Source organism: Scardinius erythrophthalmus (genome assembly GCF_964197995.2).
Source record: "Scardinius erythrophthalmus genome assembly, chromosome: 19".
NCBI classification, from domain to species: domain Eukaryota; kingdom Metazoa; phylum Chordata; class Actinopteri; order Cypriniformes; family Leuciscidae; genus Scardinius; species Scardinius erythrophthalmus.
Genome location: NC_138239.1, coordinates 23,438,372 through 23,466,198, shown reverse-complemented (window position 1 = coordinate 23,466,198; position 27,827 = coordinate 23,438,372). Strand labels below are relative to the sequence as shown.

The 27,827-nt window shown below is 37.0% G+C and overlaps 3 protein-coding genes across 3 annotated transcripts; 1 reads left to right on the top strand and 2 right to left on the bottom strand.

Annotated features, from left to right (window-relative positions):
* Positions 1–1,102: 1,102 nt before the first annotated feature.
* fyna (FYN proto-oncogene, Src family tyrosine kinase a) lies at positions 1,103–13,865 on the bottom strand. The gene is made up of 13 exons (XM_081347135.1): positions 13,682–13,865; positions 12,077–12,164; positions 11,302–11,558; positions 10,736–10,832; positions 9,856–9,954; positions 9,570–9,673; positions 8,550–8,699; positions 8,291–8,455; positions 7,906–8,085; positions 5,286–5,362; positions 5,020–5,173; positions 4,089–4,220; positions 1,103–2,669 (listed from the first exon to the last, which is right to left on the bottom strand). Exons 3-13 carry the CDS (start codon positions 11,546–11,548, stop codon positions 2,461–2,463), a joined length of 1,614 nt encoding a protein of 537 aa, XP_081203261.1. The 5' UTR covers positions 11,549–11,558; positions 12,077–12,164; positions 13,682–13,865; the 3' UTR covers positions 1,103–2,460.
* Positions 13,866–17,017: 3,152 nt separating this feature from the next.
* Positions 17,018–19,801, top strand: marcksb (myristoylated alanine-rich protein kinase C substrate b). The gene is made up of 2 exons (XM_081347160.1): positions 17,018–17,349; positions 18,185–19,801. Exons 1-2 carry the CDS (start codon positions 17,263–17,265, stop codon positions 18,791–18,793), a joined length of 696 nt encoding a protein of 231 aa, XP_081203286.1. The 5' UTR covers positions 17,018–17,262; the 3' UTR covers positions 18,794–19,801.
* A 1,454-nt stretch (positions 19,802–21,255) lies between these two features.
* Positions 21,256–25,658, bottom strand: col10a1a (collagen, type X, alpha 1a). The gene is made up of 3 exons (XM_081347132.1): positions 25,566–25,658; positions 25,160–25,301; positions 21,256–23,242 (listed from the first exon to the last, which is right to left on the bottom strand). Exons 2-3 carry the CDS (start codon positions 25,284–25,286, stop codon positions 21,402–21,404), a joined length of 1,968 nt encoding a protein of 655 aa, XP_081203258.1. The 5' UTR covers positions 25,287–25,301; positions 25,566–25,658; the 3' UTR covers positions 21,256–21,401.
* Positions 25,659–27,827: the final 2,169 nt, after the last annotated feature.

Here is a 27,827-nt window from a genome sequence, read left to right as displayed (position 1 = left end):
GTCTCTCTAATCAAACACACCTTTTCAATTCAATTTATCAGCTCATCATCACATGGGTTAATGAGCTGATGAGCTGAATCAGGTGTGTTTGATTAGGGGGACAAAGAAAAGGTGCAGTGTTGGGGGTTCTTCAGGAGCAGGGTTGAAGAACACTGGTCTATGGCACGGACATGTTGCTGCCTACTTGCAAACATACAATTGTTTAATTGATTAAAATGATACTTTACTGTTTGAAAGTTTGGGGTAAGTTTTATTTTAAAATAATAAAAATATATATTTTCTATTTAGCAAGGATGCATTTAGGCCTAATTGATCAAAAGTGACTTTTCAACAACAACAAAAAATAAAACGTGGTTCTTTTTAGCTTAACAGTTTCCACAAAAATATTGAGCAGCACAACTGTTTTCAACACTTATAAAAATAAATGTTTCTTGAGCACTTAATGATTTCTGAAGGATCATGTGACACTAAAGAGTAATGCTGCCTTCACGTGTTGAAAATAATTGGAAACTTCCCACTTCTGATGTCGTGATTACGAGATCATCGCATTCCATTTTTGACTTGAAAATGAGTGGATGTTCATGTCCAAATTTGTAACTAGGAAACTAGTATTTAGATAATTCCGACAGCACGTGCAAAGGCATCATAATATTTTACAGTATTACTGTTTTTACTGCGTTTTTGATCAAGTAAATGCAGCGTTGTTGAGCATAAGATAATTATTTCAAAAACAATAAAAAAACTTACCATCCCGCAACTTTTGAATGACAAGAGTTTATATAATTTACACAAACTTATAATATTAAATAATAAAATGTCAAGCAAAGTGGCCACTAACGTTTGACAGCCAAAAAGTGTCCATATACGTTAACATTATATTTACTGTTTTATCATCTAAAATGTGTTAATGCATCAATATGAATTAAGAATATCAATATGACCACTTTTTCGCATAAATGTTAAATCTAAAAACTTAAAATTGTGATAAAATGTTTTAAATCTAGAGAATCTTGGAGTACCTCCCAATCTTAACAAAAAAGATATTCAATTAAAATTGGATGTCAGGTGAAAAAAAAAAAAAAAAAAAAAGGAAAGGAGAAATGGATTTGAATGACACTTTATTCTAAAAATGTTTGTGCATAAATGAAACAAAGAAATTAAATAAACACAATATTTATGAATTAATCCAAATATAGATGGTACAAAAATAAATGTGAAAATTATAAGGTTGGATCTTAACACAAATGCAGTACATAATTTAAATCCATAGGCCCAGATAAAAGCAGCCCTCATTTGAACACATTATTCTTTCCAAAATATTGTCTGAAATCAACACTTAGTAGTTTTTGAACAGTGGGTGAATAACTGCCCTTGGAAAATGAGAATATGTGAAAGTATCGTCAACTTACAGTAAGTATGTTTACTGAGAGGTCTGTCCCTTCTTAAATGTGACAAAAAATGAAAGAATGACCCAATAATGAATATTCAGACATTTTATCATGAAGGACAAAATGAGGGGCAAAAACAAGGCAGACCAGCAATGAGTTATCTCGAGTGGAATTCTACCATTTTATAATATTTCTCTACGTATTTAGTCGTGTTATTTTATAATGCATGATATTGTGAGATACATTTAATGGACTCCTTTTATTTTCTCTCACAACAGTAAGGATGTTAGCAGTCATTTTATCTTATTTGCAGGAAAGATGCCAGTATGGTCAAGCATAATGCCCACTTGGTCTCATACTATTCTGATACATACATTACTCTATTGTTAATCCAAAGTGACTAAATAGAAAATGCACTCATTCTAAGAAGCAGAAAACAAAAGAGAGACACTGAGCGCTTGCTAAAAGCAGGTGCAAAATAATCAGGCCCAAACCAGTGCGGACATCATTACCCTCTGTGAAAGTCACTACGTGTCAGAAATGCTACCTATGCAAAACGGGAGTGTTTTGACACGTACAGTTAATTTAATATACAATTGACAGATTTCCTTTAATATTTAAAAGAGGCTGTTCAACATCCCACTGGAAGTGTCTAAGAATGATTTCCAGAATCATTGTTAATTTTAAAACGTTTGATGCCGCCTCTGTTGTTCATGCTTTCCTCACAGCGTCCATTCTTTCTCGGCCCGGATAAGAACGCAAAACAGCATTATAAAAAGTAATAAAACAAGCCAAATACAAGGGAAAACTAAACACACTATTTACACTACATACAAACAAGCCATTCTTATCATTATTCATAACTGATGTCTCTCCACAGAACACTATTTTTGGCTTTACTGACAGATATAATGCGATTGCATGTCCTTTGTTCGATGGAAGATGGATTGTGTCAGACATTGGGTCATTGAGATGGCACAAAACCTGGAAGCTTTTCTTTTCAAACGCTCTTTCGATCAGTCTTTTGAAGGGCAGTCTTTTGTGGCACTCTCTGTACTCTGGAGCAATGCGTTTAGAGGTTGTCCCCGGGTTGGTACTGTGGTTCAGTGGCAGTGAAGTAATCCTCCAGGAAGGCTTGCAGATACTCAAAGGTGGGCCGCTCCTCGGGGTCCCTCTTCCAGCATTGGAGCATGAGCTCATGCAGGGAGCTGGGACAGTCCTGGGGGCAGGGCATCCTGTAACCACGCTCTACTTGCTCCAAGACTTCCCGGTTGTTCATGCCTGAGGGAGAAATGCAAAGCACGTGCTCTTTAACTGGAAAAAAAAGTCGCGGGGCCCGCAAATTCCTGTATGATGCTGTGTTGTACTTCATTCATTTATTCATTCTTTTAAAGATAGATAGCTCACCCAAAAAACCTTATGTGGAACACAAAAGAAGATATTCAACTGTTTTTGTCCATACAATGCAAGCCAATGGGGTCCAAAGTTTGCATGCACCCAAATTATCCTTTAGTAATCAGAATGATGTCTCAATCAGATTAAAAAGGCTTCACGTAAACAAGTGTGCCGCACACGTCCTGAAAAGTGAAGCCAAAGCATTTCAATCGCCCCCTGGTGGCTGGCTCCAGTATAGGCCATAAACCCGCCCTCTCCATGTAATTGAATGGGATGCGGGAAAAAATTCAATTACACTTCAAATAATTTTGTTTCCAAAGTTGGTTTCTTTCATTTTAGGTAGTTCTTATGACGCAGACGTATGTTCAAGTGTTTATTTTTCTAATAAGTTAAAAATGCTATAAAAACGGGGTGTCACGTCATGATTGACAGATGTGCTTGCGATTGAGTCTGCTTGGAGCGGGACCTTTATACCGCGGCTCCACCTCAACTACCGTTATTGGGATATTTTGGCTTCGGTACCTCCATCGATCCGAATGAGCTTTATCTGAATAAAATTTCAATCGGGTTAAAAGAGTGGTGTAGACCTTAAATAATTTGCTCAAAAAGAAGCACGTAAACGCTTGAATTAAAATATTCTCTCAATCAGATTCAAAAATCTGCATATGTTTACCATAGCCCTTTTATAATAAGATCTCTGAGGTTTACAAACGTTTTACATCTCATGAATGTGCATGAACGTTTATTTAGGTTTTGTGAACTGGTCAGTGGAGGAGACTAAATATTTGATTAAAAATATCCTCTTCTGACATATATGTCAGCATTCTTTTTAGATATGTCATCAAGGCAAAAATGACAAAAAAATACATACTCATGGTAGATCAGTGACATTATCGCTGTGGGTTTATCATTCTGAACGCAGCGATGGGCAGTGTGCATGCGCTGAAGTTTTATTCAGAATACATGTAAACGAATATATGAATACGATTGCATAATTTAGGGTTCATATAAACAGAACTCTCAGAATCAGATTGGATTTATTTGGATTGAGAAAAGTTAGGTAATAACTAAGGAGACATTGAGACATTTTTAAAAATATCTTCTTTTGTGTTCATACAGGTTTGGAATGGCATATGTGTGAGTAAATGATGACAGAATTCTAATTTTTGAGTACATTATCCCTTTAAGAATTTGTCTTGCATCAAATGGCAAACTTTCAATGAAAATGAATGAATTCCGGTCATTTTTGTCAGTTGCTGTCAGTGTTAATGACTTAAGAATGATCCTTCCACCATCAGATCTCACCTGGATAGGGTACGCGTCCTTTGGTGACCAGCTCTGTGAGTAGTATTCCAAACGACCACACATCTGACTTGATGGTAAACCTTCCATAGAGCGCTGCCTCTGGAGCCGTCCACTTGATTGGGAACTTGGCACCTGAAACGGAACACTTGATTTACGGATCTGATCTCGAAATGTGGCCTACTTGTGAACTGGGCAATGTTCCCAGGGAAATTGCAGATTTAACTCTATTGAATATGTGCATAAGGAAACAAACATTAATGGATAAAACACTGCTCAGTCATATATTATATGACCTAAATGGCCACGTCATCTCAATTACTTTTGAGATGTTGCCATGCTGAAAATGTTCCCACATGGGAACAAACCATGGTAAAAAAAAAAAAAAAAAAACTCTAATTTGGAACAAGTTATATATATTAACTGTATTTCTTAATGAACACATGAAACAAAAATACGTGTGTTTCTATGCATAAAAACTATTGTATTGCTATAAACACTTTCAATGAATAAATAAATAACCACAGTAATACAAGTGACGCCAATATTTATAAAAAAATTAAAAATTAAAATAAAAAACAACCAGTGAGTAATTGGATTATTTAAACATTTGCCATATGGTAACATTAATATTTTTTCAGTTTACTGTAAAACTAGGTTGTAAAACTATGTTAGACTGTGATCTGTGAACAAAAAAATCCAGGTGAAGAAGGAAAAACGTGCTAAAAAAGCACTTTTGCATCTTGCAGAGAAAACTGAGTACCGAATGACTTAAAAACAGTATATTAATGGTTTTTATAAGTCCAATAATGCAGTTTGTTGGGGTTTTTTACTGAATGGTCAGTGTGAAGTGTAAAGTGAAGGAAACCATAGAGGCTTAACTAAGTCTATAAAGACAGAGTAGCTAAGCCTGATTTGGAATCGTATGCCTCACCTTGTCGTGCTGTGTATTCATTGTCCTCTATTAGTCTGGCCAGTCCAAAATCTGCAATCTTGCACACTAAGCTATCACCAACAAGTATATTGGCAGACCGCAGATCTCTGTGGATGTAGTTCATCCTTTCGATGTAAGCCATGCCTGCAGCAACCTAAAAGAGGAGTGTGCAAAGCAATGGAATATTTAAATGTCCTGGGGTTAGGTAAGTGCTTACTGATACCAGATACCTTTAATGATTATGGCTATCAAAACATTTTACAAACCTGAGCAGCCATGTCAACTAAATTTGGCAATTTAAGCCCACGTCCTTCACCATCCTTCAAGAAATCCAGCAGGCTTCCTGAAAGTCAATCAAAATATGTGTGAACAAACCTTCAACTTCAAACGAAACAAAACTTCATATATATATATACATATATATATGAAGACTTCAGATGCAAAAACCTCTAAGTCCATCTGACATTTTTCTTTTAAATGAGCATTTTTATCAGGCTTTTTATTCAGCAATTTCACTTGAATGGCAATGAAAGGTTATTAGTCTGCTATTAAAATGCCTTATTTAAAAAAAAAAAAAGCACTTATTCATTGATATTTAACAAATTTGATTGTCTTTTGCTGCAAACCAGCAAGTCTATGTGTGCTTTTGTTGCAAAAACCTCTAAGTCCACCTCTTTGGATGAGACATAGTAAAGAGTTGCAAAATCACTACTGCCACGTCCGTATCCTATTCAGGTCCAAGTGCTCACAGGGGACCCAGGTTCGAATGTGACCCGCGGTCGTTTCCCGATCCCACCCTATCTCTCTCCAGTCCCTCTTCACTGTCCTTTCTGAATAAAGGTAAAAGGCTCAAAAATATAGTCAAAAAAATAATAATTCACACAGTATAACCATAATGACAAAAAACAACAACAAACAGAAGACAAATAGAAGACTTTATACAATAACTACACCATATACACTATGCTCAAAATAAAAAATATATATTATTATAATCTGATTTGGAATAATCTATATAAAAAATATATAAAATTATGATGCATTAAAATAAATCAAAAAGAATAAATTAATAACTATAAAAAATTATACTGTTAAGGGGAGACACAGCAGGAAAAAACATTGTTTTTTTTTTTCACTGGTCAATTTTGAGATTTTGGGCTATTTGTCTTTAATAACATGTCTTCTTTCAGACTTGTGGTGAAAAAAAGTCCAAAATACACATTTAGGTCTTTATTTTACTACACTTTGTCTATTTACGTCTGTAGATTTCTCCTAAATTCAACAAAAGTTGGCATTATAAATCAACATGCCGCTCCGCAATCGCTGTCTGCACCCTGTCATCACGTATACTGTACTGATGGAAAGCTCTCTCTCTCTTGTACAATGTTGTCGGATCCAAATACGGTCATTTACTTTTTTATCAGCAACCAATCATGAAAGTACAATGGGGCATTTAACTCTAAGAGCTAAATCTCATTGGCTGATGTCACAACGTGATTCCGTTTGTGTGTTTTTGACTGGGGTTCTGTTCAGTTGAAGGCCATAAATGCTGTGTTATAAGTTTTGGTGTTTTAGGTGGTTTGTATTGGTGTTGCTAATGATTTCATAAGATATTGTTTCTGTAATTAGTTTTTTCCACAAAAAAGTATGAATTTTTACAATACAAATCTTTAAAGGCCGTTTTCTCAAAATGTTTTTTTTCTCATACTCTGAGCCAGAAATCTCCACTTCAGCTGCACTTACATACACCAAACTTTCCAGTTGTATTCCTATCTATAGTCCTAAGGTTTTTACAGAGGGGTTTGTTCATATATCATTCAGATTCTGATTTATACAACATTTTATACCTAAAAACGGGGCGAAATTAGATTTTTCGTGGCTGTTGACAGTTTTTTCTGATTAATGGAGTGGTAAAAAGAGAAATCCAGAAAGTATTTAAAAACCTTTGACTCTAATATGTCAACAAAATGAAACAAGAATTTTGAATCCGGCTTTATCATTAGCGCATATTTAATAAGATAATACCTAATTTGCATATTTAAACATAAATATTCTAAAAATTTGTAATACACAAGATATTTGTCTTAATGTCAGTAATCAACTGGGGAAGTTTCATGCTGATATCTATTAGTTATTTTTTTTTTCCTATTCACCTGGGGTGTCTCCCCTTTTGAGTATTTTGTGCATTAAGAAGTGCATTAAGTCAGTAAACATTAAACTGATATTAGTCAAATGTAAACAATTCATTATAATAAAATGTACATTTCTAGTATAAACTTCTAAACATATTGTTTAGTTAAAAATCTCTTGAAACAGAATAAAAACTTGCAGCTACATAATTGAAAGATGGCTTGTACGCACACCGTCGTCATTCATTTTGAAATCATATGATTCGATTCGCATCTTCTGATTGGTTCTGAAAACTTAGAGGATTTTGCTGGCAAAGGGAAGTGGCATTTAGAGGTTTCTGCTAACGAACCGGAATTTCTAATTGGGCTGAGGCAGGGATTTAGTGGGTTTGGAGTGAAAGTATTTAATGAATGTATACTATTTGTGGAGAGCATTCGCTTAATATCGGCTTTTGCACCTGAAGTCTTCATATATAATATATATATATATATATATATATATATATATATATATATATATATATATATATATATAATTTCTATTTGAATATATTTTAAAACGTAATGTAACCATTACTTCAGTCTTCAGTGTCACTTCAGAAATCATTCTAATATGCTGATTTGGTTCTCAAGAAACATATCTCACTGTGGTCAATGTTTAAAACAGTTGCCGCTTGATGATTTTTAAGGATTCTTTGAAGAATAGAAAGTTCAAAAGAACTTCCTTTATTTGGCACTTCTGTTTGCAAAATCCTACCTTTGCTCATATATTCTGTCACAATGTAGATGGGTTCTTCAGAGACGACCGCATACAGCTGCACTAGCTTGTCATGCCTCAGTTTCTTCATTATCTGAGCCTCCTCCAGGAACGATTCTGGGGACATTGTGCCTGGTTTCAAGGTCTTCACTGCCACTTTAGTATTGCCATTCCAAGTGCCTGCCATTCAGAGAAGAGATTTTATAGTGAGTCACACAGCCCTTGAAAGGAACCACACATAAATCCTTCCAAGACAGCTGGCTTTCTTTTGACAAGATGAAATGTTCTTTGCCTCCCTGACAGGCCTAGATTTATACCCCTGGAATTATAAGTAATGCATGAATATCAAACTCTTATTGGGCATGAGGTTAAGCTAATCTCTTACCCATCCAGACCTCTCCGAACTGTCCATTCCCCAATCGTTTGATGAGCTGAAGTGACTCCCGTGGGATCTCCCATACATCTTTGGTTTTGACGGACAGGTCGGCGAGGCGGGGCATGCCTTTATGGCACGGGACTATTAAACGGCAACAGAGTCCTGCAGCCCGGGCTGAATGCAGAGATATTAATAGCATGTTTTTGTACTGTCTTGTTATCATTTATGATCAACTCATTTTCAGATTCAGAATTTAATACAGACTTACCAGAATAATGATGCACAAGCTGCTGCAGAGTTTCAAATTGAGCTCTAGTGGTGATGTAATATCCTCCATTGTCTAACTTGCGTATCTTGTAATGCTTCACGTGATCGCCCTTAGTTTCATCCCAATCCTGTATGGACAAGGAATACGCTCCTGGAATAAACATGAGTGAATAGGAAATTAGGATAGTACAGGAGTCTCAAATATCAGTTTACAATTCAGAGAAGAACATGTAAAGTTTGCAAAACTAAAGTACACTACTGTTCAAATATTTGGAGTCAGAAAGTTTTTTTCTAAAAGAAATGAATGCTTTTGTTCAGCAAGGATGCATTAAATTGATCAAAAGTGTCACTGCAAAGACATTTATAAAGTTTAAATACATGGCTTGGTTGAATTCCAATGTAGAATGCTGCGAAGTATAACACCGTTGCCATGAAAAACAGAGCGTTGCTATGGACGCAGGATTCTAACCGTAGAGACGGAACGGACTATTTTCTTTAGCGGAAGCAATACAATCGTTTTTAAATCAATAAACTCCTTTTTAAATCAATATTTTGTGTCAAATTAGTTATTTATTTGGTGGGTAGCCATGTAATAAGCTGGATAATGTAGAGCGAGGCGGTTGTTATAGCGAATACAACCCCGACAGGCTGATCTTGAATCAGCGTCGGGGTCCCGATCAGCCTGTCAGGGTTGTATTCGCTATAACAACCACCTCGCTCTACAGTATCCCTTACATAAAAGATCTGATCTTTTGAATTTGTTATTCTTCAAAGAATTCTGAAAAGATGCATCACAGTTTCCACAAAAATACTAAGTAGCACAACTGGTTTTAACATTTTAAAATATATTAAAATATAACAGTTATTTGAAATTGTAACAATATTTTACAATATTACTGTTTTTACTGTGTTTTTTAATTAAATAAATGCAGCCTTGGTGAACATAAGAGACTTCTTTTCACCATTCTTTTCTTTGTAATGGTAATGTATCTGTGAATGGGTTTGGGCAAAGGCTAATTACCTTTCGTGGTCTCACTCTCCCTTATAAGGAATGTGCCTCTGGGATTTCCATTCGACAACAGTTGCCTTTCTGCATCTTTACGGCCTAGTTTTCCAAAATACCAACTACAAAGGGATACATAGTGTTTAGTTTAGTTAACAGTATGACCACATGACAAAGTTATGTTATTGTGCTTGCCCCAATGAAAATACTTCTTAGAGTAATGCAAAAAACAGACTTTGTTCTTCTAGACAGTCCTCCTATTTATATTTCATTTTGCCTATTTTGGTACTAAAATGGAACTTACTCTTCTGCCTGTATGGAGTCCACTGGAGCCACATAATTACTGGGTATGTATCCTGTTCCACCTGTAGTGAGAGAGCGGGCCTCCCACCAGTCTCCTTCCCTGATATATGGCAACAGGTGCAAGAGAACAAATAAACAATGAATACATTTCCACTGGGTAAAGTTTCAATTATTTAGAAGGAAACTGGCTGTTCTATAATGCACATTTAAAATAACATTTTTGTGTTCCCAAGAGGTAATGTGCAGAAACACTACTGTCTGGGGTAAGATTTTGTGACAGACATTTATAATGTAACACAATATATTAATATTTCACATAAATGCTGTTCTTTTTAACTTTCTATTGATCAAAGAATCCATCACGGTTTCAACAAAAATATTAAGCAGCAAAAAACTGTTTTCAACATTGATGCTAATAAGAAATATTTCTTGAGCATCAAATTAGCATATTAGAATGATTTCTGAAGGATCATGTGACACAGAAGACTGGAGTAATGATGCTGAAAATTCGCATCACAGAAATAAATGACATTTTAGAATAAATTAAAGTAGAAAACAGTTTTTACTGCTTTTAATGACTTCAAAATTTGAGTTTTACTGCTTCTTTGTCAAATTAAGATTTTTTTTCTCATTTTAGTAACTCGTGGCCATGTTGTACTTATTCGTTCCCTCGTTTTAACAAAAACAAATGAACAAATTATTATATCGTGCGCACAATTTATTAGTAAAACGTCCTGACGTTATCAGTAAGTCATGGGAATGAATTGTTCATTCGTGGCCACGGTATACATTTTTGTTTTCACCACGTCATCTGCGGGGTTCCGTAGTATCCTGATGAAAAGTCTTTATTTTTTTATACATAAAATGTTCTATAAACTCACGTGCTATTTAGAATCTGGAACTTTTCCCCTTTCCTGAAGCTGAGGTCATCCTCTGACCTTGCCTCATAATCATAAAGTGCTACAAAGAGTGTTACTCCTGCAAAGTAAGTGACAAATAACATCAGCATACTGACAAAGACTAAAACAATACATAGTTTTATAGATATATTACAATGTCTCAACAATGTGCTCCAAAGTAGAAATAGTTGGGATATTTTTTAAAAGATTGAGGAAAATGTTTTAAACAGTCAACATTATGCGGTATTCACAACTTATTTTACTTCTTTTAGATATTTCCAAATAAAACAGTGGGCTAGGACTTGATGGACTTTTATCCATCAAATTTGATTGGATCACAAAAAAATGTGCATGCTTGATACCAGAATGTTTTATTAAGAGGCCTTGGTGATGTCAGCCAAAAAGAAAAGTTGTTTCAGAAACTTAACCAGGATTTTTTTGGAATGATATGGACCAATCTAACGGGTACAACAAAACTAAGAATGAGTAATAAATAAGATGATTTTGAAGAAGATGAAGATATTTCACTTTCAAGTGCCTCATTTTACCTGTTCCACCCCGGGATCGCAACGTTCCTGAGTGTGAAGAAGAGTTCACTCCACCAAACACAGTCACTCCTTGACTGACAGGCGCATGGAAGTTGTTGTAGTTGGGTATTGTGGTGACTCCAAAGCTAGGGTAATGCTGAGGTGTCGGATCAGCCCCATATCGATATCCAGCATGCTGTGAGACACTAGTTTCTCTGTCGTCTGTGAGTTTGGTTGCCTCTTTGTCCTTACATTGCACACAGCCCATTATCTATATTCTTTGTGGTGAAGAAAGGGCATAAATGAACATTCATTAACAGACACCATGACATATTCACCTCTGTTTGACATTTTATTGGTCTGAATATAATCAAGTGAGCCATATTAAAGACGAGGTTCAGGTTCATATTCAGAACAACTGACTGGAAGTAAACAAATACTCCTAAGTAATTACTTGAAAGGTATATAAAAAAAGAATGTATTCGACCAGTGATTCAGCAAGATATCTTGGTTTCTAGCAACAAAAAATCTGTATAATTACAGTGAAAACAAATAAATGAGCCATTCACTGAATTTGTGATTCATTTCATGAATCATTTTCATTTCATACTTTGGTCAATTAATGTGATGTCACATTCACATTTACTATTAACTTCTAGTATGCTACCAAAGCTATTTTTCTCTTCTGTAGAACATCATGATCAACAAATGTTAATATGAGTAGCTTGTTTTGACCGAAGATTTGAAATGTAACACATGCAGAAAGTAAATGAAAACATACATTCAATAAACATACCAAGGCGAGCACTGGGCTACCACAGTGGAGTATTCGCATTCCATTCAATTAAAGATGGGGTGAAAACATCTACGATTTGCTCCTGAGCCTGAGTGGGCAAAACAAAAGTCAGAGACATCGGTTTATTTGCAAACAACTTCTGAGGAACTATATGGAATACTTAAAGGGATAGTTCACCCAAAGATGAAAAGTTTGTCATCATTTCCTTAACCCTTATGTTGTTCCAAACCTGTATAAGTTTCTTTCTTCTGTTGAACTAAAAAAAATATATATTTTGAAGAATGTTGGTTTTGGTAACCAGTCAGTTTATGGTAGCCATTGATTTCCATAGTATGGAAATAAAATACTATAAAAAAAGTCAATGGGTGCCGTCAACTGTCTGGTTGCCAAAACCAACATTCATATATATTTTTTTAGTTCAACAGAAGAAAGAAACTCATACAGGTTTGGAATAATCTGAGGGTGAGTAAATGATGATTTGTGGGTGAACTATCCCTTTAAGGACTTATTTTTGTATAAATTGCACATTTTATCCTTTAACACCCTTTAATCTCGACAAAACAGAAATCGGGAGTAAGAGCCATTTATGCTTTTGTTGAACAAGGAAGTTTCTCAAGTCTCAACCACAGACCTTACAGCAAATATATTCAAAGAACTAGGCTATTGTTTTATCTACATCCCTTAAAAAACATAAAGTTACATACTAAGAACATATCTTAAAGGGATAGTTCACCCAAAAATAAAAATTCTATCATCATTTACTCACCCTCAAGTTGTTCAAAACCTGTATGAATTTCTCTCTTCTCTGTTCATGATTACTTCGCAAATATGTTTTTACAGAGGTTGCGGTGAGGATTTCAGGTACCAATCCTTTAAATTAAGAAATTTAAAAATTCTCAAAAAGATTTGAATGCGGCTAAATGAAGGATTTGGCTTTGTAGCACTCAAAGCAAAACCTGAGAAACAAATGTACACTAGAAACAATTCCATGACTTTTGACTGTTTATTACTTTTCCAGACTATTTTAAAATACCCAGATTTTTCCAGGTTTTCCATGACCACGATAACCCTGTATTTATAATTCTGGATGCATAAACCAAGCAATAAGAGGGGAAAATGGCTTTTTGTGCCTGAGATCCACTGCATATACATTCAAGTAGACATAAAACCATCAAAACATCAATAGACAGATTGTACTAAAAAATAAAATCCGTTAAGTCACACAAATATGTGTGTGTGTGGAGATTGTAAACCCTGATAAGGGCTACTGTATGATTTCATTCTAACATAAGATGACTACTGTCTAGTGACAGAGGCCTTATTCTTCCATTCAATTGTGCACGTAAGGCTTTTTCTGCTGCGCATCAATCCCACTGCCAGAGACGAGCGCTTCGGAGCAAAAGCATCACACCATCCTACACAAAACACATTCATGCTCGATCTTAAACATCCCTAAATACCATGCGGCCGATAAAGCGAACGCATTATGGTTAGTCCGCTCGCACTGGCGTTACAATGCCTCCATCTCCCATCATTTTCATTAACCACAATATCCATTGGATACAAATCGTGTATCAAAAACGCAAGACCATCAAAAATGCTTACCAAGAGAGGGGTCGCCTGAAGTGTTTTGTATTTCACCGCAAAGAGAGAATCGGAAATAGGTCATTTGCAGACAGCTTTTTCTATTAATTAAATCTCGGTGAATTATGAAAATAACAACATTGGCCCTGACGGCTCAGGCTGCTCCTGTCGCCGAGTGTAACAGATGATGGCGTTGCTGAGGCGGATTCTCTGGGGAACCGAGGGTGTGATTGACAGGACCTTCAGCCAATCCGTTGGCGCAGAAGACGCCTGCGTGCGTGCGCGCGCATATTTTGCCTCCTCGATGGTCCTTTCTTGCTCCTACTATGCAGCGTGGGCACAGCTGTGGTAACTATAGGAAAACAAGAGCTGTCTGGTCATGCTCCACAAATCTCTCTGTAATCGTCGACAACCTGTGAGACACCAATAATTTAATTCAAAAAAACTTTTTTTTCTAATCCATGCATGTTGTGAGCTCCACCTGCTTTTCTAGACACTCTTCGTTACAGGGTTAGTTCACAAACACACACACAAAAAAAATGTTGTCATCATTTACTCACCCTTACGTTGTTCCAAACCTGTATGAGTTTTAAGAAAGAAAAAGTAAGAAAAAATAAATAAAATACCATGGAAGTCAGTGGGTGCCGTCATCTTTCTGGTTACCTACCAACATTCTTCAAAATATCTTCTTTGTTCAGCAGAAGAAAGAAACTCACATGCTACAGGTTTGGAACAAGTTGAGGGTGAGATATAGTAATGACAAATTTTTCATTTTTGGGTGAACTAACCCTTTAAATTAGAAATGGGTGTTAAACTTTTCAGTTTATAGCCTGCCAAAAGTGATTATCCTAGTAGCCTAAATGCATGCTTATGCAAATCATTTAACTAAAAGGTTGCAAATTAATGTGTTCTTAGGACAAGGGAATTTTTTCATAAATGTCAGGTTGGGGCAAGTCATCACACTTTATGACTTATAATTCTCTGGGCTGGTTTGACTTTTTACCTTTTTTCATGAATTGTTTAACTGAAAAGCCCAAAATTGGCATATTAAAATTAACTGTAAAACAATTTGTGTAATTTTAACCGTAAAATATTGTAAAACTGCTATGGAAAAAAATTGTTAATAGGTTAACAGTAGGCTATGTTCCCGTAATAGATCTATCCGGTCACAGTAAAATGCTTTCAAATGTAGGCCTACAGTTTTTAGAAGTAAAAAAGACATTCAATTATTATTTACAGTGAAAACTGTAAACTGACATTCAATTCCCTGTGTGACAAGCATTTAATTTAAATAATTATGTTTCTTAATAGTTTTTATCAGTTATGGGTTTTAGGTTACATTTGGGTTTTAGGTTACATCTGTTGTGTAATGAATTTTTATTGCATTATTTTAGTGTCATGTGTGTTGCCATGACTGAGTGTTTTGCGTTTGCATGAATGACTGCACATTCTGTATACAGTACTATATATAATTTAGCTTGCGGAAAGGCACTTTTATGGTGGTTGTCAGTATATGTTAAAGGTACAAAACAGATTTAGTAGCAGTGTGCGTTGTTGGATGTACCGGTTTAAATTGCAATTTTCAGTTTTATACTGTAAAATTTACAGGTTGTTCTGTAAATATGTTTACATTTTACTGTATTTTTTACAGAATTATTCTGGCAACCACAGGATGTTTTTATAAAAACTTTTTTTTTTTTTTTTTTTTTTTACAGATCACATTCCATTATGTTTACACACCATCATAAATGTGTGTTCTTTTTTTTTCTTGGGCAGTAATGTTGGAAATATTCAAATCACTTGAAAAGGATTGTTTACCTGTAAATTTAAATTATGTGAACATTTACTTATGTTGTTTGAAACCTGTATGGCATTTTTTCTTCCGTGGAAAACAAAAGGAGATGTTTGAAAGAAAGTCATACAGGTTTAGAAGAACATGGGAGTGACTAAATTATTATGTGATTGTTCTAAAATGGACTTATAACTGACTTGACTTCTAGCCCCGGTCTCTATAAACCATCGTACTGAATGATCATATATTTGGTACATGTAAAAAACCAATGGCAGGCCTATACTGCCATTCCTCAAAAAAGCTCTATACCATGTCCCAAAAAAATGGCAATGTGTGCATATGACTTGCAGTGTTTCAGAGGTATTCAATATCAGTAATCAGCAAAAACAGATCAAGGTTTGGGCTGATTTTCAATATTTTTAGTTTTAATCTTAGAAAATGAAACTCTGCCAGAGGACTCTCGCCCTAAATCAACATCTGTTGCTACAGCGTCGGCCAGCCGTAGTGAGAGTTTGAAATATTTGAATAGCCTACATTTTATAAACATCAAGATTTTGTTGAGTCACTTCATGCAGAGAGCTGACTTTTCAAAATGTTTTTGTGATGCTTCACTGGTTAAATTATAAACGATTATAAATATGGCCATGTTTTTTACATCTGAAAGATTGTTGTTGATCAAATGCCATATTTAGCATTATAGGGCCCTAAAGTATGTAATTTGTTTTATAGCCTAGGCTACTGTTCATTTAGGCTATGTCCTGTTACATTAATTGTATCATACATTATAGTTTTTTTAAAGATAAATGTCGAGTTTGGTAGTTAATAGATTTGAATGTTTAGGGCTTGGTTTGCAATCTTAATCTCCCTGGATTGCTCAGACATATCATTCACTCGTTCAGACGTAAACAAATATATCAACATTGCACAGTGACAATATTATTATTGTTTATGAGCAATCTGCTGTGATGTCGAGCAGTTGCCATGGTGACGCGAGTTAGTATGGTGATGTGAAAGTGCGCTTTAGACTATTTCAGTGCATTCAAAACAGCTCCGTCTGGGCTGACAATAAACTGTGACTGAATCTAGGTCACCAGGATTCCTCAGAATTAATTCATCATGCATGCAATGTGTGACTGGATGTTTATATTGGAAAAATGGAATCCATGGTTGGAGCGTTGGGAATGATCACAAATTTATGTGTTGGCCAAGTGTCTATTTAGATAAAGCGAATACCAAAGGAATAGCCTACTCAGCCATTTAAATCTATGATGTTTGCTATCTCCCTTCAGTTTTGAGAAACCAAAATAAAGATTTTTTTAAAGACAGGTTTATGGGGGGAAAAAATAAAAGGAATGCCCAAAAAAAGAAATAAAAATAGCAAGAAAAAAAACCCTTTGTGACTGGATTCGCTTGTACCGAATCACCAGTTGCTGGTTGCGCGCGCTTCCTCCCCCTCCAGTGTGTGAGTGTAACCCCTCCCCCCGGCTTCACGGAGGTGCCTGATTGGCTCACATAGCTCCTCTGTGACGTCAGGGGTATTTGGGCGTTGTATCTCGCATCTCATTATCAAAAGAGAACAATTTCATTATCCCCACCTCGTATCCCAAAATAATATATTTTATTTGAGAGGGTGCTATATTTATGTTTTTTCTCTGATCAGTTGATCACAGCTTTACCTCTCGTTATCTCTTTTCCGCGGTTTTATTTGAAAACAGACGCTCTTGAGAGCGAGCACGCGACGCGTCTGAGGGAGAAGCTCGCGCTCTTTGTTCATTCATTTGATCTGCGATTCTTTGTTGCGTGTGAAAGCATGGGAGCGCAAATCTCCAAAAACGGAGCAAAAGAGGAGACTGCTGCCGAAAAACCAGTCGAGACTGCGAATAAATCAAATGGACAGGTAATAACTTTAATTATTATCTTTGTACTGGCGTGTGGTGTTTTGAGGGGGTGTGCAGTACCAAAAATCAAGTCGGTTCAAATGAACAATGAGCCGATCAACAAAGGGACTCTCCACTTTTCACTGAAAATCAACACTTTGTATTAAATATCGATGATTTTATTGTTTAAATGTTGAAAAGATCAGCACAAATGGGTTATATTTGGTGTAAATTGCATTTTTCTCATTTGCACGTTGATTCTAATAGACCCCCAATGTAATAAGTGCGTTTAAACAGCGAGTTATTTTTTCTTTTTAAATCATAAAATTACGATTACGTTGAAATTCGGTGATTCCATTCCGATTTTTTTGTGTGTGTGTGTGTTTGTGTATTATTTAAATGGGATTATCTTCGTATCTTTATCAAGCTTTTTCGTCGTGCAAAGCCATTTCGGTAAAATCACCACGCCTTTATTGCATCTTGTTGATAAAATGGATGTACAAATAAGCCACGAGGCAAAACCCATAGATTTAATATGAGAAATGGTTTTAATATTAGAAGTAGCCTTGCAAGGCTGCTTATGTACTCAACACGATGGTCTCCTCGGTTTGATCAGCGCTGGTGGATCTACTCGTCCATCTTGCAACGCTTTCACTTAGATGGCAACAGCATCTGCCAGACAAAGTGCATGAGACTTCACCCACGTGGCGAACCTATAGACTCCAAACAGTGCTTTCATATAGCCTTTGCTTTTTTATAGATTGCAAATTTGTGAAATAAATGCAAACAGTTGTATTTTAAAAAATGTACGCAGTGCAAAAACAGCTAATATGAAGCATTTTCTTATTCCCTCAGGAGAATGGACATGCCAAAACCAATGGGAATGCCTCTCCAACTGCAGAAGCAGCCACGGAGGACGTGCAGGCCAATGGAAAGCACTCTGCGGATGGAGAGGTGAAAGCAGAGGAAGGAAAGGCAGAGGAAGGAGGCGCAGAGAAGGCCGCTCCAGAGGGGGATGCGGAAAGTTCCGCCGTTGCGAATGGTGAAGACTCGGCCAAGACAGAAGAAAACGGTTCTGCCCCTGCGAGCGCTGAGCCTGCCAAAACCAAAAAGCGCTTCTCCTTTAAGAAACCATTCAAACTCAGCGGCTTCTCCTTTAAGAAGAGCGCCAAAAAAGATGCTGAAGGTGGAGAGGCGGCGGCGGCAGCTGGGGAGAATGGAGAGCAGAAGAAGGATGCTGAACCTGAGTCTGAGGAGGCCAAGCCTGAGGCCTCCAGCGAAGAGGCCAAGACGGAGGCTCCAACTGAGGAACCCAAAGCTGACGAACCAGCCGAAAGCAATGAGGAAAAACCATCCAATGAGGTAGCCGAAGAAAAGCCCGCTGAGGAGAAGCCAGCAGAAGCTGCTCCTCAGGAACCGGCAGCCGCAGAGAGCTCAGATGCCCCAGCCGCTGCCACAGAGTAAGATGGAGGTGAAAAGCCCATTTTAGATGTCCGAGGAGCACAAACATGGAAAATTTGTACAAAACCAATGACATTTCAAACCTTCTGTTTTCTCCCATACTTTCATCCATTCCTGTTCCATCCACTACATTGTATATGGCATTTTGAAGGAAGGAAGTTGGATGGAAGGATTGGAAGTGAAAGGCACATTTTTCCCATGTTTTTCATAATTTTTTGTAGCAGTTGTGTAAGTTGTGTGGGTGTGTGCGTGCATGAGTGAGATTAATAGAGCATTGCTTGTTTCAATTGTTTTTTTTTTTCTTCGTTTTTTTTTCTTTTTCTTTTGTAGATGAACTTACATTAGTTGTTGTAAGGACATTGAGTTGAAATGTTAGTTGAAGGTACTGGTGCCATTCTATTTGGGTAAATCAAGCGTGTGGAAAAAGGAGCTATTAGAAACAACGTCATTGAACAATTTACAGATGTTATTGGTCACTTTTTTTTTTTTTTTTTTTTTTTTTTTCTTATTTTACTGCCGTTACATCAATCATCAAAACAGGTGCTTAAAACCTCAGCAGCTGCATTGTGCAAAACTGCAGCATTATGTATTGGTATTGGCTTTTGTCATTGCTGGATTTTATGATGTTGAAATGGCTTTATCTTGTTTGTTTTTTTCTTTATATCTGGTATCAATTGAAGTTTTTTTTATTTTATTTTTCTCTCTTTCTGGAAAAAAACCCTGTTTCATTGAGAATAATGTTCTGAAATGTTTAAGATCAAAACATTTGGCCTGTCATGTGTAATGCAGTCAAAGTGTTTTTTTTTTATTCCAGCAGAGTTCCACAAATGTTTGAAAAATTGCCGGTGCAATCGTCAAGTAGATTTTTATTTTTTTTTCCTGTAAATACTTCAACACCATCTCTACTTGATTTTTAAATGGAATGTAACTGCGTGCAAATCGTTCACAATGCTTCTTTTACCCCTTCATTTTATGGGGCACTCAAAACAAAAATAAAGGATTTAGACAGACAATATATGAGTGGTTTTGTTTGAGTATTGATTGTGCAACATTCTTTATAATATGAATGTCTTTGCCTTGAATAATTTGTGATACAGCAATTTTGCACTTTTTTACAAGAGAAGACCTTTTTAGAAAACATTTCTAACTTTATTTTCATGTTATTTTGGTGGAGGTCTTCATCACTGAGTATCTCTACCCTCAAATCCATTTGCCAGCTCATACTGAACAGTACCATGGTGTGGTTTGTAGGTTTTACACCACCACTTTCTCATATCACATAGACCTTGAGGTATGAGGAACTTTTTATTATGTTTTTTGTATTTACCCTCAGCACTTGTAAATGCCGTTCTTCTAAATCTAAAGAAAAGCCAAATACTTTCCAAGTATAAAATAAATGTTAACAGACACTACTCAGATGTTTTTAGCCTACCACAGAAGCTAAATATAATTTAGAACCATGCATTTTCTGCACTCCAATATGAACCCCACTACTAATCTAGCAACCACAAGATGGGTGTGTTTTCACCCAATATTCCTGTTCCTAGTTTAGATGCTGGATATGCATCTTATACGCCAATGTTAAACTTGTGAGCTCTGCACTCACAGATGGTAACGACTTTACCCTCCAGGTGCTCTTGTCTTCTTTTTTTTTTTGTTCAACCACATCCCTCAACTCCTCTAAATGCAGTGCCTGCCTGTGGCTTGTGGTTCCTAGCTTCTGATTGCCTCCGCCCAGCGGCTTCTGTTTGACTTGTCTCTCCACCTAACCCACATCTATTTGGTTGACTGGTAATTTAACATGGTTATCAAAGCACTCCTTTACTTCCCAATCCTGTTTTTAAACACACTACTCTTGGCAAATACGGGTTTTTGATTTATTATATTTTTTTCAACCACCAAAACAAAATAGAAATATAGCATTTTAAATATTTTAAATATGTATATTGTTGTAATTCTGTTTGTCTCCAATTCTGTAATTCTGTCTCCACTTTGTAGTTGCCCTTGTTTGAAAGAAAAAAAAGTGACTCATGACTCAAACTGACTTATTCAGCACACTAAAACACAAACACAGACAAAAAACTCTTTAGGAAATATTTTATTTCAGCTATTATGGTTTACAGATGAAAATTTATAATTTGGGATAACATTTGTAGATGTTTTTTAAAATGTTTTTCATCATTTTCACCATCTCACAATATTCAAGTCAGAAATAAGGATGTCAGGAAGAGCATTCTCTCGGTTTAATCAGTAAGGGTATAAGAACAACAATAACAATAAAAATACACAGATTGAAATAGCCACTGTGATCAGTAACAAAAAAGACAAAAAAAAATGAGGAAAAGGCTAGAAATGATCAGAACACTTCTTCACGTGCTCTCTCCACACACATAAAATGAAATTGTTAAGGTTTTAACCATCTTGCTATCCCTGATAACATATTACATAAATTACTTCCTTCTTATTGGCACCACTGCTTGGAATTTTCAAGTTGAGATGCTTGTATTTCTCAGAACAATTGCACAGTCTGTTGTGCATTGAGGTTTGCAGAACAGGATATTATGTTTGAGAAATAGTGATGTTTTAGAAATGATGTGGTTTGATCACCTTATCACGTGGAGGCAATCAGGAACCCAGAGAAAGAGCAATGGACATTATCGGCAGCAAAAACACCATTGGCCTCATCATCAGGGATCTGAATATAAACAGTGTCCTGCTCATTGAGCTGAAGGACAGAACTACCAGACATCTGGTCCACAAAGCCCTTGTTGTACTCATCATAGGTAAACATGACTGGATCACTATTTTTATAAAGTGCCACTAAAGCATTAGCTCCATTCACATGCACGCTATAGGAGAAGTAATAAATTCCTGGAATCTGGCAGGTGAACAGACCTGTCTCAGGATCATAATGCTGCTCTGCATTATACACAATCTGATCAAACTTAATTGGGGTACCAGATGGGGGATAAGGTGTCACAGTTGCAACAGTGAATGCAGACACAGGACTTTTGACAAGAACTGGGTATGAAGTCTCACCTTGGGCCTTCTCAAACATGACCTCTCCAGGAGGTCCAGGAGGGCCGGGAGGTCCAACAGGGCCTGGAAGTCCAGGAGACCCATCAGATCCAGGAAGTCCAGGTGGACCCTGAGGTCCAGGAATTCCCTTGGCAGCCAAACCGGCTGGGCCAGGTGATCCAGGAAGACCCGGGTGGCCTTTAAGCCCAGGTAGGCCTGCAGGACCTGCTGGGCCAACGGGGCCTCTTGCTCCAGGGGCTCCTTCCTCTCCTTTTTCACCTGCTGCTCCAGGATATCCTGGAAGACCCTTTGGTCCAACAGGTCCTGGTGTTCCTGGGGTACCAGGAGCACCTGTGTGACCAGTATCTCCTTTGTTACCAGGAGCACCTGTAGCTCCTCTTGGACCAGGTTGTCCTGTTGCCCCTGTATATCCCTGCTTGCCTTCAACACCTTGGGCTCCCTGTTCTCCCTTGTGCCCCTTCAGCCCTGGAGGTCCCATTGGACCTTGTTCACCCTTATCACCTGTTGCCCCCCTCTCACCCGGGAAACCTCTTGAACCTTGAGCACCAGCTGGACCCACAGGACCAGTAGCACCTGGATATCCAGTGTGCCCTTTAGCACCTGGCTCACCTTTCTGACCTGTTGTACCTGGGCTACCAGCTACTCCTCTCTCTCCTTTTACACCAGGTTCACCTGGTTTACCATAACCTGGAACACCAGGAGCACCAGGAGCACCAGCTGCGCCTTGTGAACCTTTGGGGCCAGTAGATCCAGGAATACCTGGAGCACCATTTTCACCTGGCTTGCCAGGCATTCCAATTCCAGGAGCACCCGTTTGACCTTTTGGACCTGTTGCACCCATTGGTCCAGATTCTCCATCACGGCCAGGTGAGCCTGGTTTACCAGGTTCACCAGGATGTCCAGCTTTGCCAGGTCTTCCAACACCAGGCTCACCAGGCTTCCCTGAAGGACCCACTGCTCCTGCTTGACCTCTCTCACCTGGTGGCCCCTGAACCCCATAGCCTCTTTCTCCTTTTTGTCCTGGCAGACCAGGAATACCTGGATGTCCTTTAAGACCCGGCTCTCCACGTGGTCCCATTGCTCCTGGAAGACCTGCTGGTCCAGATTTGCCTGTTGCAGAAATGCCTGCAGGTCCAGGGCTACCAACAGGACCAGGCATGCCTCTGGGGCCTTGAGGACCAGTTGCACCAGTGTCTCCTTTAAGTCCAGGTGCACCTGTGGCACCGGGTTTGCCGGGTCCACCTGGAGAACCAGGTTTTCCAGGTGCTGAGTAACCAGTAGGACCAGGTGGTCCAGGAGGTCCCTGTGGCCCTGGCAGTCCTTCACCATCTTCTCCTGCGGGTCCAGGGGGGCCAGGAGGTCCAGGCTGGCCGGGCTCACCAGGGATGCCTGGTTCTCCTGCTACTGATACCACTGGAATAAAACAACAAGTTTATCAGTGGCAAAACTCATAATCAGTTTGTATGGCAGTGGCAATAACTGTATTCATTCAATAATCAGTCATAGGTGGACTTGTCATTTTGGAACTGACTATGTAATTGAATGTTTTTCATGCAATTCTATAGTGTATGTAAATTATATTGACTGTTTATATAAATTATTTAAAAAGTATAATATACTACAATATATAATATAAGTACAATATACCAGTATAAACAAAAAATTGAGAAAAGGACCTAGAGGACCATATCAGATACAAATTAGACAGACTACAAAAATGTGTGACTAAAATGTGTTCCAATGAACAAATGGTGCCTTTTTACCCATTTCTACATTGTTAAAAATTGTATTATTGAACAACAGTTCATATACATATATAACTACAGCTTTTTCCAATAGAGCTGTCTTCTAAAACAGCAGTAAGTCAGTATCTTCGAGAATGTTGATAATGTATTAAGTCTTTTTTTTATTCAAGTTTTATCAAAACACAGCGTTCAGACATCAGAAATAATACATTTTAAACTTCAAACCTTGATTATCACTGATGCATATCTATATATACATATACATGTATTTGTGTCAAGTGAATATCTTTTCTTATCTTTTTGTAATTTTTGTGAAAAAGTGCTTGCCTCAAATGTTTTGGGTTTAACTTACATTTTTATATATTTTATTATTCTATTGTATTCTTTTCTCTGAAGCCTTCAGAAACTTTTCATTCCTGCAATTACAGTTTTTGCTGTATTGTTCATAAATAAACTTGACTTGACAAAGGCCTCCAAGAATATATTATATTTTTCAGGATTGAATTACATTACATATTCTTTTTGTGCTTTTTGTGAATCTAATCTCTAGTGGAGTATATATGTGTATACTAATCTAGCATATATATATATATATATATATATATATATATATATATATATATATAGGGTAGAGATACTCAGTGATGGAAGTGACCTCAACCAAAATAAAATGAAAATATCTCCAGAGGAATTATAAAATGCACAAAAAGAATGTATATGTAATATATAAGCAGCTAGGACTCCAGTTTTATAATTGCCTTCATGTGGTCAAATCTATTGGTTTGTAAACTACATCACACCAAAGGTCATTCTTGGAGGCACAGCTTTAATGAAACAGATGTGTCTAGATTTTGCCGTGACACACCCAGACAAATCACTTTTCAACATGTCTCTAGAGACTAATTCTAAAAAGCTGTTCATAACCTTCAAAAGTTTGTTGATTTTAACATGCATATCCTTTGAAATCTAAAACAACACTGAATCATTCTGCTCAAACAAATTGTATAAATCTGTGCAGCATTTTGTTGTAAATTATCACCAATTAAATTATTATATTTGAACTATGAATATGTTATCAAACAATGCAGTTAAGCATTATATAAGAAAATGTTACAAGATTTAACATTTTGAATATTTCGTACATCCTTCAACTTATTGCGCAATACTCCAAACTGGAATTTGTTGAAGGATATGTGGAGAAAGTATACAAAGATGCACTAAAGGATCCGTTGGATGTAAAATGCATTTTTACTACCTAAACTAAAAGAAACGACTTCCGGTATGTAATCAGAGACGGTAGAACAAACTTTATAGCATGATGCATCTGTAGAGGCATGACATGAATCTGCAATTTGCATATTCAAAAGCTTAGACAGGTTGCATTATACTATTGGAGGAAGCACTGTGTATCAGTACCCAATCAGTGTGCCGAACTACCCGTGGAGCTTTTTTATGCGCATACCTAATTGTTTTGTATTGCCTACACTTAAACTGAATGTGTTAATCTAATACGTCTTTTCTTATTTGGAAACTTCAGTACACTGCAGAAAGCAAAGAATAGCATTTTTCAATTTTAAACACATACCTTGGCTTTTCACTGAGTAAGGCTGGTACTGGGGGGCCTTCATCACCTTCTTGACAACATATCTCTCACCATGGGCAGCCGTCAAGGCCACCAGGAGGAGAAGAATGCTTGCTACTCGTAGTTCCATTCTCTGAGGTCAAATCTGCAACGGGATTGAAAGAGTTAGATGATGTAAAGAACACTGAAACATTCAAATGGAACAATTAGTTCATTAGTCCATTTTTTAAAGTAAACAACAGCTGACAATTGTAAACTATGATTTCTACTTCCATTCCATTATTAATAACTTTGTTTAACCCATAACTCAAAGTAGTATAAGGACACCCTCCCATTTGCACCTGCTGATAGATGTCCCTAAGATCAAGGCCTGAAAAAACAAAGGAGAAGAAATCAAATGGACACCTACCGGCATACTTGGGTTCCAAATAAATAAAAAGTTGAACACAGCCTCGGCTCCCACTTCTGAATATCCTTGTGGTAAGAGCCAGACAGGATCTGCTGCTGCCTAGCACAATGATGAGGGTTTTTATACCATATCTGGCCTTTGCATCATTAAAAAAGCACCTACCACACTAGTACCTCCCCTCTCATCGCAAGGCTGTAATTACCAAGCAGATTTGCCCACTGTTGGCATGTCACTTCAGGATGGCTTTTGCTTTGAGTGTTTAGACCCATGATTAGATCTTGTTAAGCTCCCCTCAAAGCTGCAAAAGATGCATTTTAGTCCTAAATTTGGGTTGAAAATGTCAAATTTAGGGTATGGATGGTCTGTATGATGTGTACTTCCCTATATGTCATGCTGTTATCTTTAGAAACATGATGTAAACAATAATTGACATTGAAATGAGTGACTTTCTAGCAGTGTGGATTTTTTTTTTTTTTTGAAAAAAAGCTTAGATCTATCTATCTATCTATCTATCTATCTATCTATCTATCTATCTATCTATCTATCTATCTATCTATCTATCTATCTATCTATCTATCTATCTATCTATCTATCTATCTATCTATCTATCTATCTATCTATCTATCTATCTATCTATCTATCTATCTGGGATATCTCTCTCTCTCTCTCTCTCTCTCTCTCTCTCTATCTATCTATCTATCTATCTGTCTGTCTGTCTGTCTGTCTGTCTGTCTGTCTGTCTGTCTGTCTGTCTGTCTGTCTGTCTGTCTGTCTGTCTGTCTGTCTATCTATCTATCTATCTATCTATCTATCTATCTATCTATCTGTCTATCTGCATTTAGAAATTTCAAATTATAGACACTTGCAATTTTTAAACAGATAAAAAGTGTCTGTAGGCTAATAATTAAATAAATATAAATGCTATTGAAAATTGATTTGTCTGAAAAGTTTAGCCTTGTCTGGCTGTTTGTTTTTACAAATTCCTCACTATTTTTGGGACTGTCTGGTGCATTTGAATTTCTCCCAGAAAAACATATACAAAAACATAAGGGGGAAGAGAGATTCAGCAGGTTGGTGTGGGAACTGAAAACCTCCCGCTGTCCATAACAACAAACACGAAGGATCCAAATGTGTCTGAACACATTTAACTCTTTTCCTTGAGAAATGCTCATACAGGAGCCACTTTGACTCTTGTTTGTTCAGCGAGTCTGTTCGGAGAGTGTGTGAGGCTTTCATAAAATTTACTATTTCAGGCCAAACAAGTTTATGGTTCTTTACGTGTGTATTTTTGTAAGTGCTTCACCATGAAACAGCTAATAAAGAATATATAAAAAGACGCTCTGGAAAATACATCTGACTTTGACTTTTTTACCCTCTTGTGAGGGAGGCGACGATGAGAATTCAACAAAGCGTCCAGAAGGGGGCGCACATTTTGTACAGTACTCTTTAAGTGCATGTCTTTTTGAATGTTTTCGGATTTGTCAGCATCTTCATCACTAGGCATTTCTTGCCATTATTCTCCTTTCATCCGTTTTATTTCCTTAAATCAGGTTTTCTCACACAGCTCTCCCTCACGTTCTGAGGCTGCTGCTGGATTTTATTTTTGGGCGCATGGGAAACGTGCACACCCAATTAATCATACCCTCTACAACACAAGAGTGGTCTTGAGGTATGATCATGATCAGATGTGCGGCAGGCAACAGCTCCTAAATCTTTACATAATAACATATACTGCATGGTTCTGCCCATACGATTCCATATGATGTAGGCCTGAATGGAAGATCCCTTTTGCACACATGATGGAAGATTTATGCCACATAGTGTATCATTAAGTGTTCCCTGAACATGAAGTTTGTTTCAACATCTCCAATTTTCTGAATTAGTCTCAATCAAGTATAATTTCCCAAAGTGGTGCCTTAAAATGGCTTACTAAATAGTTTTGAACAATAATTGCAGTTGACAAGCATTGTTTTAACATGTCCTGCTCCTGAAAAACCAACTTCTTAGACTTGGTAAAATACTGCATTGCTGAGAATATGAAGACATGCTGTTTTATAGACATGGCATGACATCTAAAAGAAAGATCACATTATCAGCTGTCTGCAGCACGTTTTTGATTACAACCTACACTCAGACACTTCATTTTTTCCAAAGACAGGATTTTTCCTCTTCCTTTAATTCTGATGTGTTCAACAGTGTTGTATTTAAAGGGATAGTTCACCTAAAAGGAAGACTGTGTGATCATTTAGTCACTCTTATGTC